Raw genomic sequence first — 15375 nt, forward strand, 5'->3', positions numbered from 1 at the left:
ACAGGGTCATCTGATGGGTAACACAGGCATATAGTGAATGAGTATCTAGAAATGTTGTGTAGGCGATTCTGCTTTCTTTTGTCATGATTTCATTTGAAAAGTGCAAGATGAATGTGTGATCTTCTGCTTCTTTTGCAACACAGGTGTATTCCTTGTGCAAGTTCACCTTTTCCAAGATTCCTACACCTTACACCATTTCCAAACGGGTAAAGAAATATTTTCTTTTATGGGTCACTGGTTTGGCTTTTCCGTATTGGAGATGTACAAGGTTTTTAAATATATTTTGATGCTACTGCCCCACCTCCACCACAGAGTGTGTTGTTGCAGCTGTGCCATTGCAGACATGCTGCAAAACCTGTGTAGAACAGACTGGCCTTTGGAACAACAACCCATACCCTAATGTCATCACTCTGCAGAAATCAGGTTGTGCTTAGTAATGGTGTAGAGTGAAAGCCCCCCAAAGTGTTGCTCATTTCCCCTTGGGAGAATTCCATGATTTTCTTGGAAAAACTCCTGGCATGATGGGACAAAAATCAGCAATGCCAAACCAAAGGCACCAGTAGCAAGATCATAAGAAACAAACTTAGGATAACAATATCACAACACATTACTGTTCCTAAATTTTACAAAGATACCTCAAGGGTCTGTAACAATTGGAATAAGCACTTCCATTGCCAGACAGGATCAAGGAAGTATATCCATTGTACATCTCCTGTATAAGTGCTCCCTGAGACTATAGAACAGGGGGGAGAGTGAAAAGCTTGACTGAAATTAAGGCAGAAGCTCAGGCAGTTTTGGGGCCAGCTGCTGTTCATATTTCAGCTGTCAACATGAGCTGCAGTTACACCTTCAGCTGAAGTATAAATATAGCCAAGAGCTCACAGGATAAAGTAACTTGCATGTATTTTCATGTTTTAGCAGTTTTATCCTCAGGAAAGAATAAACCAGCAGCTGTTAACTTTAGCCCTGTACCTACCATGCCTACCCTGGGGAATCCTATTATAGTCAGAAGTCTTCTGTCCAAACAGTAACTTGTTCAGGAAGAGAAAAACAAGGGAGTTTGAGTGACAGTGGGACAGTCCATTTTCTGGGACACTCGTGCCTGAAGTCCAGGATTGCATTACTGTGTGTGGTCAGGGGGATATGCTGGTTTGCAGCTTGGCTCTCGAGCTCAGACCATGTTCCATACCAGCTGTTGTTTCTGGAACAGTCCCTTTTGAAGCCTGTTCTAGAGAATGGTGAGTGAACAGAGAGATTCCTGGGAACAGCAAGATGATTTGTTTGGTTCTTCGAGAAACCATTGTTCTATATAACTATTAAAAATGGCTTACTTAGAGGAAGTGCTTTAAGAGATTCAAGGTGAAACGCCTGTTTGAGGAGGGCCATCTGTTTTATGTTGTAATATGTCTGAAAAGAGAATTAAGTTTGTAGAAAAGTCCTGTTGATTATTTGAACATGTCTGTCTAGTATTAAAAAAAATGGTATGTTCTATCTATCCAATGCCAGTTTTGTCTTTAGAATTGAATACAAAAAGTTAGTTGCCTATATTTAATGCCTGTTTGGTGATAGCTTAGCAGTCTGCTAAGCAGTGCTAAGCTTAGCTTAGCACTTAAAAACAAGCAGAGAACTAATTCACAGTTTAGCAGTAAAATCAAGTTGTGTTAGATGTCCTATACTGACTGGAGTCAAGTGGTCACCTCTGGAGCTCACCAAGCCCTGATGTGAGTCCTGGAATTAAGTGTAGCAGAAGTGGAAAAGGGCTAGAAAGCTTCACAGCACACAGCAGTTTTAGGTTCCTGGGTAACAGCATGGTAGGGGGAGAAATTCCCCTTGCTTCCAGACTTATCATATCTGAGGGGTGTGGGCACTGAGTGAAGAAATTAAATCACAAGGGAAAATGCTGCCCCTTGCTGATTTGACAGAGACAGGAGAGAAGTATCAGGAGAGATGGATCTCAGCTATAAATCTGTAGGAATGCCTGGCATGTCTTACGAGTCTAACCTTTCAGTTTAATGACTAGCAAGAGGAACTTGGAAACAGATGGCCTGCCTCTCAAAGTCTGAGCAGCATTTCTCCTCTTGTGTGTCGTTATCCTTACAGAATCTGTCCTTACAGTTGTCTTGTCGCTGCAGTGCTGGCTCTCAGGGTGCACAGAGGTGATGGACAGGGCTGGAGACAGAGATCTTTAAAAGCAAAGGTTACAACACTATTAGTGTTGTACTGCCTGTATTGCTGCTGTTTCTTATTTAACCCAATGGAGCAGTGTCTGAGGACAAAAATAAGAAAACCAACCTGTGTAGTTTAGTAGGCGGGGGATAGATGGGAATGAGGGTCTTCTGTTAGCTGCAGTTTGTCACAGTCAGGAACAGTCCCTCAGTGCTTGTTTAATATAAGCTGGAAAAATATAGTACATGTCTCAGGGATGTAAGTCTTTGATCAAGGGGGATGGGGAAACTGCATGAGACTTTGTCAATGCTTAACACCATCTTTCACTTCACTGTAAACATCAGGGAGGTCACTAAAGTCAGTAACCTCTAAGTGAGAGAACCTTCTAGTCTTGTTTCTTTGTATACATAAGCAATACAAATCCTCAGGATTTGTCTTCTGTACTTTTGACTTCTTTCAGGTTAATGGACAGTGGAAAGGTCACAGTGCTGGAGGATGTGGAAACTTCAGAGACACCTACAAGAATAACCCCATTTATCAATTCCAGCTAGACAAGAATGGGCCATTGCTAATTGAACTACGGGGGCCAAGGTTTGTAGAAAATAATTGTGCATCAATACAGTGATGGCATCGCATGCCATTGTCAGTATCCACTTGGGGAGGGTGGGAAGCTTATAAAAAATCCAGAAGACAAGGTGTGGGAGTTGACTCAGGTTTAGTATTATTTATGTTTCTGTCTTTACCATCAATAGTGTTTTAAATCTACACATTAACTACTGAGGGAAATCCTTGATCTACAAGGAAAGCAGCAGCCTTCCTTTCTCTTCAGTTTTGGGGTCTGAGCAGAGCTAGGGAAGAAGGTATAAAGGACTTCTTACAACCAATTATGCTCATAATTCCTTCTATTTTGCAGTAGAGCTAATATGCAAGATACTAAACCCCTACAGCTCTCCAACACCTCTGAAAGTGCATTTACTCTGTCACTTAAAGGCAGGAGAAGTGCTGGATGTCAATGTCCTATAAAGAAGACTTATGCAAGCCAAATTCCTGTGGCACAATTAATGACTACCTCAGAATACCCCTATTCAGCACTTCTGAGTAGCTACATCTCCTGACCTGCAGTGAAGTGTTCATCCTTTGCAAAGCTGTATAGTGGGCCCCACAAATGGCAGAACTTTTCTATCTCTCCTCCCCTCTTTCAGGAAACTCCTCTCATGAAATGAAGATGAAGGAAGAGGTGTGGCTGCATGGTTCCGTGAATTGAGCAGTTTTTTGTGTGCAATTTTTTCCTGCACTTGCACATGGTATTTGGGTCTTTTGAAGGACAAGGGCAGTGGTGCCTGTCACATGCATTAACAGGAGCAGACGAAGTGTCCCAAGTTGTATTGCAACTTGAGAATTTCTGCTGAGATCACTGACACCGAGTCCTCCCACAGCAATCTGATCACACCCCAGGATCTCCACCATGTGGCACAGGAGTGTGTCACAAGCTTAACTACTGGAATTCTGCTTGAGTGCACAGGCAGCCTTCTAGCAGGCCATTTTCCCTACAGTCTACTTCTAAACCTGAACTGAGTTCTGTCTTCCTCCAAATTCTATATTCATGTCATGGTAAATTTGACTTAGCATTTTTGTCATGAATGTGACAAAACTTTTAGATGTCTTTCAGTTATACTGTATAGTTTTTAATAACTAGCCCTCTTCATGGTAACCCTGATGACCCAAATATCTAAAGCAAGTCTGTCATGTCACTTGCAGGCAATACAGCGTTGGTTTTGAGCTTGTCACCGTCTCAACAGTGGGAGATCCTGGTTCCTATGGCTTTCAGAAAAAAAGCAGTGGTGACTACAGGTAACACTTCATGAAGTCTGTATAAAGGTTTGAAACATACTTTAGATCCCATTTCTAACAGGTAGTTTTCTTTATCATAGGTGTGGATTTTGCTACTTGGAGGTGGAGAACACATTTGCTGGAGTTTACAACATTATCCCCACCACATTCCTGCCTCAACAAGAGGGCCCTTTTTTCTTAGATTTTAACAGTACTACTCCTCTTAAGGTGTCACAGCTGCAGTGAGGAGACAGAACTGTGCAGTGCTGTTTAAGGAGATGGTTTTCATCTGTCCCAACAGCCTGAGAACAGGTGAAGAACCCTTACTACACATGCACAAAAGAAAATGACATCCTGAGTTATAGCCAAAAGCATGGAATCACAGATTGCCAGTTAATTGTGGCAGGCAGTTAGCTGTGGGTTTGCTGCCGTGGTGCAGGAGTGAGCACTGTTCAACAGGCTTGGGAATAGGCTAAAATGCATATATTCAAACAAACCAGCAGAACTCAATTTATTGCAAGTTTTCCACACTTTGAATCAAAGTCTGGTGAGTTACAAGAAAAATTAACATTGAAATTCCTTCCTCCCAACATACAGGGTATACGGGCTAAAGATTCTATTCTTAAAAGTAAACGTAAGAAAAAAATATCCTTGTGTATTCTGTTTATTCAGTCTCAGGACCAAATAGCTTTTATTACACACTTGTGCTGCTATCTATAATGTTTTCAGCAGTGAACTGGTTCTCGCATCTAAATATAAATATCCTGCTCCTGAGCCAATAGTATTCCATGTGTCATCATATCTGGAATATGTATATAGGAGTAAGGGAAAAGGAAGGTTCCAGCTTTAGCAATTTCTAAAAGCAAAGCAATTGCTTTGCTCATGTTATGGGTACTTTGAGAGCTGTTACTTCCCATCTGTGTGGCTTTAGTCCATTATAGAGCACGAGGTTCTGTGGCTTCCTTCCTGCCAGCCCCAGGCCGATCCCAATGAGCAGGAAGGACAGGAGGTTATCCAGCAGTAGTGTCCAGGCAGTGCAGCACAGCCTTCCTCCAGCAGCTATGAAAGGTTTTCATCTGAAGATCCCCTGTAAGACTGACTATATCTGCTGAGGGCAGTCTCAGTTGCTGGTGCAGAGAGATGGAGAACTGCCCACCATCAGCAACTCAGCAAAGAAATGTTTTATTTTCATCACTGCTGTAAGTATGCATCGTGTAGGAAAGGATCATTTAAACCTCTCCCCCATACACCACAGCTGCAAAGAATGCACCTGCTGATTCCATCATGCAAGACTTCTTTGAAAAGATACTTTTTTCCTTGTAAGCTGAAGCCAGCTGAAGGAATTGAGCACATGGCCGGTGTCAGCAATAGAAGCAGGGTCAGTGTTCTTGAGGAAATAGTGGAGGTGGGATTAATGCAGAACAAGTTGTTTTTTTAGAAGCCTCTCTGCCTGGTGTGCTCTTCCTCTAGATCTGTATGCACTGTATCTGAAGAGGATTCAAGATGAGAAGTTTTATTTACTACCAACTGCCTCATAGATCCTGGAATGGATTAAATCCTGTCATTTTTACAAAATTTGCAATATTTCACAGTTGGGGGGAGGATATTTTTAAAACAGCTATGGGAATTTTGCTGCCATTCACATTAGTTTGGCAGTTTTCCAAACAAAAAGGTAGCATTTAAATCTTGCTTTAGATCACAGGTCATTGGGAAACTGAACACACATTCTACAGTCGCACCAGAATTATCTGTGGGCTAAAATTATTTCCACAGGAATCTGCTATTAGTCCTCTGCAGAAAGTAGAAGAACCTTTTGTTTCTTTTCCTTCATCAGACAGCTGCTTAAGTGTCTGGCACTGAAAGGGCAGAGATAGCTCCTGCCTTTGGAAAACACATGCCTTGCTGACTGCAGTTCTCTCAGAGACCATCGGGGCTAGGGAATTCATGACAAGTTTGTCACAGAGTGACTTACCTGCTTTTGCAGGGAAATTTCTGATGATTGTTGCAATAAATCAGCAGAGGGAACAGCATGGGTGCAAGCTGAGAAAAAAACCAGATTAGGTTCCTTGTGGTTATACCTGGAGCTTGTGGTGTTTGGAGCATGTGCCCAGGACTGCTTCATTCCTAAAATATGAAAATTTCATTTCCCTCCAGGTTTCTGTTAAGTTTTTAGCTGAGGCTATACCAGAGTAGCAGTGAAGTCCTCAAGTATCTCACCACCTCAAGTCACAGGTAGTGAGGAAGTCTCAACTGAATATCTTTTTGGCTGTACAAAAGGCAGATGCCAGAAGTGCCAGCTTTCAGCACCAAGTTTCATGCACATTCTCTGCTGTTTGAGATCAAGCTAGTAGACTTGCCTACAGGAAAATCCGCTCTTGTTCTTCAGTAGTTGGTTTCTGCTCAGCAGGAAGGAGTTTCTCTTTCTCCTGAGCACAAGTTAGTGCCAAAGCTTATGCTGCATGAAACGAGCATAAGGCTCAGCTTCTGTAATGTGTTGAACTTAAACAGAACTGAATAAAAAAGTAAGACATGTACTCACTTTCCTAATGCCAAGCAAAGGCATTAAGGCCAAAGGATCCTGTCCCCACCAGGATACACCAATATTTCTTACACATAGAACAGTCAGTGGATTGGGCCCATCTCCATTAATGCACAGGGCTTATGTTCAGTAGCAACCTTATATAGATAAAGCAAATTCTATTCAAATATTGCACCTCAAATGCCATCACTGTGCATTTCCCTTCAGATATAGGACAGAACACTCAGGTGAAGTATTGAAGAGGTATTGCAAAATATCCATATAAATTGTAGCCTAGGGATCCTGGTTATGGCAAATTCATCTTACAACAAAGTTTTCTTTCCCTTTTTTCTTAAGAAAAATGTTGATGTAAACATGTAGGATCTGCTTTAATATTTTCTGTCAAATATATACTTTTGTATTTTTTCCACAAATAAGTCTGGAAAATTATTGCAAAATGGACTGTTCCTTACATTTTAACATGACCTCAGGCCCCTAAGTTAAGCTTTTCTTTCCCCTGTACTGTTTAGCATTTTTTGAGCCATAGGACAGACAGTTTGTTCTGGTTTTTTTAGGAATACACAGGTTAGCCCGTGGTTGATCCAATCCCTCAGTTCTCAAAGATTCAGTGAGACACAGTACCATGGGTGAATCAACAGCTCCTATCCCCACTGCCCTAGACTGTGAGTCTGAGTTCAGTCCTGGCCTCCTGCTGCAAGCTTCATGTAACTATTTTGTACAGTAATTATGCACTTAATCACACAATCTCTGCAGCCTTGAACAGCCACCTATTCAGAACTAAGTTTGTGTACATACAGCAGAGGTTTTCATTGCTTCATCTAGAAGGACACTGGAATTGTTTGATAATACCAAAGAGAAGTAGAACTCCTAGGTTAACATTTGCTTTATACATTCTCACATCAGGGCAGCTGAAGCAGTCATGTATACTTTGATACACCAGAGGCTTATTTTTATAACCATGAAGGCAGCTACCATCATGTTACACTTCAGAATCCATGAAGAGCTCAAGTAAAAAGTAACTGGAGACAGCTTGTTCATTTTCTTGTCCTCCATAGCTATGTATGTTCATTTAAGTCTGTCATATTTATAATTACGGCTTTTACGAAGTTTAAAATAAAATGAGTTTTCCATTAATTTATTAGCCACACAGTTCTGCCTGTTTGCTTGTACGGCCAAGGGGTGATTTACCTGCCAAGTCTGGGGCTCACCAAAGGAGGAAGGCTGCACCATGATCTTTCAGCAGCTCTTGCAGCAGGGTGGTACAAAAGGAAGGGCAGAGTGGGTTCCACACCCTTTCAAACTTCCAGATCAATGATTTTACCCAGCTGGGAGCTGAACAGGACAAGCACACAACAGCACACACACAAAATTAATTCACTGCACCCAAGTGTGGGATGTTTGGAGTTCCAGTCAGAACTGGCAAGATGAAAAAAAAAAAGGAAAAAAGAATCACTGCCAAAACAACCATCCAAAGAACCATGAAAAATGTAACAGATGTTGACTGGGAGGTCTGCAAAAGTGAGATTCAACCACACAGACCTCTGCTAGTTTTTCTAACTGAATGCAGCACGAACAATAGCTCAACTATGAAAGTTTAAGTAAAAGCACTTCCAACAATGTGGCAGTCCTGTACTGCTTTTTGTATTTAATACTATCTATCCCAGCTTTTTCCCAAGTAATGGTCACTTGGGAAGAAGCTGGAACCACAGATTTCTTTCCTAAGCATTTTCTGGGTCTGGGAACTGCTGGCAGTGAAAGGTTTTAGCCTTAACATCTTCAGAAGATGCAAACATATCAAAGTCTAACACAGTTTCAGCCTAACAGATGTATATGATGAATCTATTTTTTTAGGATTCTTTGCCTCCAGTTCTGCATGGCTTTACAGCCAATTTCAGCAGCATTAGGTACAGAGGTCCTATGTAACAGAACACCTCCCTCCTCCTGCACACTAAGGAGGTTTTGGAGAACCTGACTACAGCTCTGCTCTTGTGGCACAGTTCAGAATAAAAAGTGAGCCACCATGTACACAGAGATTTGGGAAGCTGGGAAGAGGCACCAGTTGCCCACATACCACAATGGATTCTAATACCAGTGTGACCTCAGCCTGCAGTCTTCAGCTGGAAGTGGATACTTGGAGGCTAAACTTGCTGTGGGAGAAGATTTGGTTCTTAGCACTTGAAATAAATTTCACTTGCACACAATCAAAATGTGGAAAACAAAAATGTTTACTGTAGTGTGAAGAATTTCACATTAACTTTGAGAATAGATACACAAGCTGTGGCAGGGATGAAATACAACAGGACTGCAAAAACATAGAATAGAAAATACTTTGGGCAATACTAAGATTCCCATCAAATTAAACATATAAACTGACATTTTAGATAAAATGGTGCTTTCAGAAATGTTTAGTCACCAAAACTGAAGAGTCCTAGGATTTTTACTACCACTTATTAGCATAATTATCAGACACTACTACTGCCTAACAGCTCCTGGCAAAACATGCCCCGTGCCCTTTCTAGTTTTATTATTTATTTTATTTTGTCTAGGGCATGCTAAAATCCCAAGTCCCTTTAACAGTTATAAACCCCCACACAGTACAATCTACAGAGAAGCTTAAGAACACGTTGTCAATCTACACTGGCAATTCCTTTTCTTCATGCATATTTCAAGGGCAAACCCCTTCTCATAATCGTCCTCAAAACATCTATGACTCCCATTTTTGAGGGAAAGAAAATGAAACAAAACAAAAAACACTTAAAGTGCTGAAAAATAATACTTCACTTCTCAGGGAAGCAGAAGGGCAAGGGGCCAATCAACTCTTTTTTGGTCACTGGAATCACCTGCAGAGTCCAAGTCAGACTCGGGAAGGTGTCTAGAAAGGGCCTCCCACTGCTGGGCGTTACCATCCCCTTCCTGTCATCCATCTGTTCCATAGGCTGGTAGAGGCATGACTCATTGTATCCTTTCTGTGAGCACCAAGGGAAGAGTGAAGGCTTTCACACCCCACACATGCAACAGCTTTCCTGTATACAAAATATTTCTACAGTTTCAGCATAATACAGACCAATACAGATGTTTAAAGATTATGCCACTTGTACTCAAGAGATTGGTTGTATCTAAAGAGCATTTCAGTCTACAAAACCGAAGCCAAACCGCTCTCTGCAAAAGTCTGGCTTGAATTTCAGACCCCTGACTGGCATGGATTTACACGGGAACATTACTAGTTATTGCTTCAGCCAGGCTGCTACAAAACAATTTACAAAGTCTGTGAAATATGAGCACAGCTTAAACATTTGATAACTCGTCCGGCCTACAAAGGATTTACTGAATAAAAACTTCAGCCCTCCACATCAATTAAACTTTTTAGTGCATTTTTAAATTCTCAGAGTAAACGCTTAAGATTTGGCATATATTATTGGCACAACGTTCTTCAAACACTTAGAAGTTCATGGATAAATACTCAGACTCCCATTATTCAGGACGGGGCACGAGCAGGCCTCAGCCAATCTGGGCAGCTTTCCTGCCCGCGCATATTCCCTCCTTGATTTTCATGCACTGAAGGGAGAGCTGCTTCATTCGGTTATCCAGAGCCAGCCCTTCAGTGGAGCTGCTCCTGGTGCTGCTCCTGTTCTTACTCGCTCTGTCGCTTGTCTTGTTCTCAGCCCCTTCTGCCCTATCCCCTGTAAAGAAAGGATTAAAAGGGATGTTAAATCCGGATTTCATTCTGCAAGTTAAGCTTCAAGCCGGTGCCTCTGCAGCTTCCTTTGCCAAAGCACACAGAAATTACAGAGGCAGGAGCAAGATGCTTTAACAAAACCAAGTTGGCCTTCTAAGCCGTGCTCATCTTGTGCACTGCATCAGCAAATTAGTGAGAACAGCCCTAGGATGGAGCACACAAGGGCAGTGGTAATCCTCTAGTCTGAATTAAGTCAGCCAGGGCTGGCAAAGCCTGCAAGAAGCTCCTTCTGGCATGTTATTTTTTATGGGGATTTTCTTGGGGTTTTTTTTCCCTAGAAAGCAAGATTTTCAAAAAGCAGGACAGTTAATTTAAATAAACTCAGATTTTCCTCCAAATAAATGTACCATGAGAATCCCACTGATCACTTATTTAGTGAGACATATCACTACCCTGCACTAGGACAGATCTGACGAACATTCCTAGGCAGAAGAACAGTAATTAACACTTTAAAGCATCTTTGTTAACTTTGAAGACACGGGGCACTGCACAACTGCCTCCCCAAAGAAGCAGCCAGCAGCTCAGAGCATTCCCTGGCATATGCCCAGGGGAGCTGGGGAGGTTTCCCTGCTCCCTTTACGGAGCTGAAAGACACTGGCCCGGGGTGTATCCAGCTGTGCATACCTCTTTCAGCTTCACACTCGGGGGAGGAGGCCCCGCTGCACTCGCTCCGGGGGCCCAGGACAGGGAAGATCATCCCGAACTCCGAGAGGGACACAGGGCTGGGCAGATCCAGGCTTCCAGGTCGTGTCGCAGGAGGAAACTGAGTGGGCACCTCGCAGGGACTTGTAGGACCAGAGCTGAAGCTGGACACTGACTGAGTTTCTGAATCTTCCTCGGACACAAAGCTGCTGCCGTTATCATCCTCAAACACTTCTGAAGCCACTGCAATATTCAAAACATATTCCAGTCAGTAATTCAGCCTCCCCCCTGCACCTTTCCCAGGCAAAGGCAGTTTTTCAGGTTTGCATCTTCCATACACGGACACACTGCTCAGCCATGGGCTGCCCCCTCTGGTTTTCTGCCCCCTGTGCAAAGCCTTCGCCTGGTTCTGCCCTGAGGAGCAGCACACCTGCCAGCCAGGCCATGCAAGGCCAGCTCTGCAGCAGCTGCTGCTCTTGGATTTCTACTGGCCCTGCTGGCCTTGTTCACTCATGGTCTTCAGTAGACAACTGAGGTTAGAGCCCAATTCCCTGTGTCTGCCTCCCCCAGCACCATCTTGATCCCAGTGCAGCCTCCTGATATTTAAGGCACTAATTAGAAAGACACAGGTCCCATGATTTCTTTTTCAATGAGGATCACCAAACAACACCAATTTAAAAAAACAAAATATATATTCTTTTCCCTGCTTGTGTTTGCTCAGATCTGAATTCTAATTAACCAAACCCTCTCCCAACCGTCTGTTTAGATTAAGCTGCAGGGTCCTTATGAACAACCAGAGGAGGAACCCATTTAAGAACATTTTGTGCAACACAAGGGTGCAGATTTTGCTGAAATTCAACACACTTAGAGGCTCACTGCAGGATGTGGGGACCAAAGACCTCTGCACACAGGCAGTCCCACTGGGATCAGAAGGTTCTCTACAGAAGAGAAGGCTCTGCACAACACAAGAGTGTGCTGGAATCTCACTGACCTTAAGACCCAGACACAGTAAGACATCCACAGTGACCTGAGGTTATCTCCAATTCCTCCTCCTTGCGATTCCTGCCATTGTTAGCGAGGCTCAGAATCGCCTTGGAAGGACAGAGGAGCAAAGCAGCAGCGTTTACAAAATGCTCAAAGGAGAAGCTTCAAAGAAGTTCTGCTGTCACCTTGGCAGCCTGGGGCTCGCAGGCACCACTCGGACACAAAGAGGCTGCTACTGCCATGGTTATGGCAGAGATGTTCAACCTCCTTCTGCTGGACTTGCAGATTGCAGAACTGCACTAACATGTTGCAAAATTGACCCAAAAGACTTCAAACATAAAATGGGTAACAACATTATCCATCTTCCTAAGTTCTCTCCGGGTCACTTCATACTCAGAGACAGCTTTTCTTGTGGTTTGGGTTTTGTTGTTTTGTTTTTAATGAAGTCAAATCCAAGACTGCAGAGGGGCCTTTCTTCTCGCTGCATTTCATCAATATATGGCGAGCAGTACAGTAACTTTGTGGGGGGTGAAAACAACAGAAGGTTTGGCAAAAAAGTTGTTTCCAATTAGAGTCCTCTGCTTGGCAAGAAGCAGTGACATCACGCAGTCTACAAGCGGCACAACTTGAACTGTAGCTTCCTTTTCACCATCTAAATTCACCATAATGCACATCTGCAAGGGCCAAGAAACTCTTGCTGATGACGAGGTGTTTTATCCAACTCTGGCAGACAGAGATCAGATATAAAAGGACCTTGGTGGAAAGCTCTCCCCACATTACAATGAGAACTTAATCCAGGCTATTTTATTATTTAATCCAGGCTGCTAGTCCTGCCTTGTCATAACCCAGTTCTGAGTTGGCACCAGACGCAAGCTGAAGCCCTTTCACTCGTCTCAGACTGTGCAATTCAAAGAGAGGGATGAGCCCACACTGCTGGTCCTTGCCTGCAGCCTCAGCAGCAGCCAGGGGAGCCAACAACTAATATTAATCAATATTAACTTTCCTAGCTCTTTCTGCTCCTTTATCCCAGGCCCCTGAACTCCTTCAGCACAAAATACCCTAAAACTCAGTTATACCTAAGGCTTTCAGGAGGCCTTCTGCATGGGGAGGGGCACTTGTGTGTATCCAAAGGAGGCAATTCCTGCCTAGGTTGGAAAGGGTCAATCTCAGGAATTAAGGGTGGCAGAAGATAAGCAGCCATACTGAAACCTGGCTGCATCAGCTGTCCAGCACTTGCTGCTGCAACTCAGGTCCCAGCTGCACAGTACTGAGTGAGAGAGCTCCAAGACATTGTGCAGAAACTCCTGCCACTACAGGGGGTGGAGGGCAACCCAGGGCTGCTCTCAGCTTCCACAAGGCTCTACCATGAACCTACAAGGCCTCAGTGCCAGTACACACTGGTGTCTATGGGGAAATGCCATCTTCTGCCTTTGGGCAGCAGGACTGTGCTATCATGAACTATTGTAATCCTGATCTAGACTTTACCTGCTGAAACTCAGCTGAAATACAAATTAAACTGGAATTTGTGGGACTGGGCAGCAAGAAAAGTACTTTCTGCATCAAGAGGAGATAAAAGTGTCCAGGAAGGAGGTAGAAGTAGGCCACATGTAATGTCCATCTATCTTTCACCTAGAGCCAGAACAAATGCAAACTCACCATACAACAGACTTCGGTCTTGTTGTCTTGTTTGGACAACAAGGTCCCCATGTGCCACCAGAAAGCAGAGATTACCTTGCTTGTTTGGAGCTTCCTTGGAGATTGTTGCTGTCACCCATTTCTCCTACAGAGCCCCTCAGCCCACTGCAGCAGCATATTGCTGCTTCTTCCCTTGTTCACAGCACACACGCTCTGCTGAAACCACACCTTGGCAGAAGACTCTGCAGCACAAAGGAGCTTATCCTGACATGCTTCCATGTGAGCATCCCGCCTTTCTGTACAACTGTAGCCACAACTTGAGCTCCCTCTGCCACAGGCCCAGCACTGGAAGACAAGCACTTCATCCACAAGGTCTGTTCCCAGACTGGCTGAATGATCTGACAGCCTGCCACCACCCCAGGCCAGTCACTGCCAGCAGCACCACTGGTGTAAAATTAGACACACACTTTGAAGTGTGTTAATTTTCCTCCTTTCATACAGCACTGCACAGAAAAATTACAGGCATGTCAAGGGAATGGCTGACGCACTTTAACTCATTACCCTTTCCCTTGAAAATTGGCTATTAAAGAATGCAATCAACTCCTGCAATAACAAGAAACGTCACAACTTAGCCACAGTCCCACAACAGCCAGCAAATGCCCAAACTGCAGAACACAGAGCAACTCTAACGTCAGCATTTCTTACGATGCCCATGGGATATTCCCAAGCACAGCAGTGCCCTGTACTCACTGGAGACGGTGTCTGACTCCGCTTTACTCGCTGACAGGTCTTCCACAGAGGTGTTGCTCCCCTCGGCCCCCACGCCACATCCTCGGGGCCCCATGGCAGTGGACCTTCTCCTCTCGTGAATCTCATCTGAGATCATCTCCAGATTTTTCAAGGCAGTCTTGTACTCTCCCTTCGCCAGGGCCAGTTTGGCCTGCAGGTCATCCACTGTTTTCTTCAGTTGCTAACAAGGGAGACGGGCATTAGATGGGCTTTTACTACAAACAAGGCACAGCACACAGCTCCCTGTTACGTGTCCAGGTGCCTTGGCTCTGCACAGGCAAGCACAAACTGGCGCTGGTACCTACGGAATGGGAGAGTTCAGAATTCAGAAGCACCCTGGCACAAGCAGTGGCACTTGAGGAGACAACAGTGAGGCCAACCACAGCAGCCAGGGGCTGGGACTGCCTCTGGAGCACCCAGAGCACAGGCCCTGTTGAGATGTGAATTTGCAGGATCTCTCCTTTACAAGAATGCAGCTCTCAGCTCAGTCACTGGCTTGTTCCAGAACCACCCCTAAGGTTTGCTGGCAGCCCCTGTCTGCAGGGCTCAGCAGGGCTGGGGGGTCACCCCTGAGGGGGCTGAACCTCACTCCCTGCTGCTCACTAAACCTGCAAAGCAGAAAGCAGCAAACCTCAAGCCCTGACAGCTGTAGTACAGCAGTTCCTGTGTCCCCAGGCACAAACACCACCCTACAGCATGGGCAAAATGTTGTACATCCCATTTCCCAAAGGGGAAACACTTCTTGTGGGTCTGTAGCTCTCTCAATGCTGGTTTTTATTGTGCATTCAAAGCAATCTGTGCTTTTTTCATACAGTTTACACAATCACCTTGCCTCAGGAGGGCACTGAGCAGTGTCATGGAGAAGCAACAGGCCCACAAACAGTGTGCCTTTGCCCACGGGAAAAAGGGAACTTCTCAAGAGATGCTTCTAGCAGAACGGATTATTGGCCTGGCACCCAGCCCAGGGCAGGCTTGATGCAGCAGCAGCTGCAGGCAGGCAAGGCAGAGGAGGAGAGGGCACCCAAGCCTGGAACCCACCAAGGAGAAAGGTGCA

The 15375-nt window shown here is 44.3% G+C and overlaps 2 protein-coding genes across 4 annotated transcripts in view; one reads left to right on the top strand and one right to left on the bottom strand.

Moving 5' to 3' along the window:
* CAPN7 (calpain 7) overlaps positions 1–7676 on the top strand; it is a 32148-nt gene extending 24472 nt beyond the window's left edge. For all 3 annotated transcript variants that reach the window (XM_063408153.1, XM_063408139.1, XM_063408144.1), the window contains 4 exons: positions 144–206; positions 2627–2757; positions 3925–4017; positions 4098–7676. In XM_063408153.1, the coding sequence (XP_063264223.1) occupies positions 144–206; positions 2627–2757; positions 3925–4017; positions 4098–4242 (432 nt within the window). In that variant the 3' untranslated portion in view covers positions 4243–7676. The remainder of the gene's footprint in view (positions 1–143; positions 207–2626; positions 2758–3924; positions 4018–4097) is intronic.
* Positions 7677–8742: 1066 nt separating this feature from the next.
* The window catches only part of SH3BP5 (SH3 domain binding protein 5), a 51392-nt gene continuing 44759 nt past the window's right edge, over positions 8743–15375 (bottom strand). Inside the window, exons 7-9 of the mRNA XM_063408165.1 lie at positions 14283–14502; positions 10896–11156; positions 8743–10215 (exon numbers count right to left, since the gene is read on the bottom strand). Of these exons, the coding sequence (XP_063264235.1) occupies positions 10034–10215; positions 10896–11156; positions 14283–14502 (663 nt within the window). The 3' untranslated portion in view covers positions 8743–10033. The remainder of the gene's footprint in view (positions 10216–10895; positions 11157–14282; positions 14503–15375) is intronic.

Source organism: Prinia subflava, chromosome 1 (genome assembly GCF_021018805.1).
Source record: "Prinia subflava isolate CZ2003 ecotype Zambia chromosome 1, Cam_Psub_1.2, whole genome shotgun sequence".
Lineage (NCBI taxonomy): Eukaryota > Metazoa > Chordata > Aves > Passeriformes > Cisticolidae > Prinia > Prinia subflava.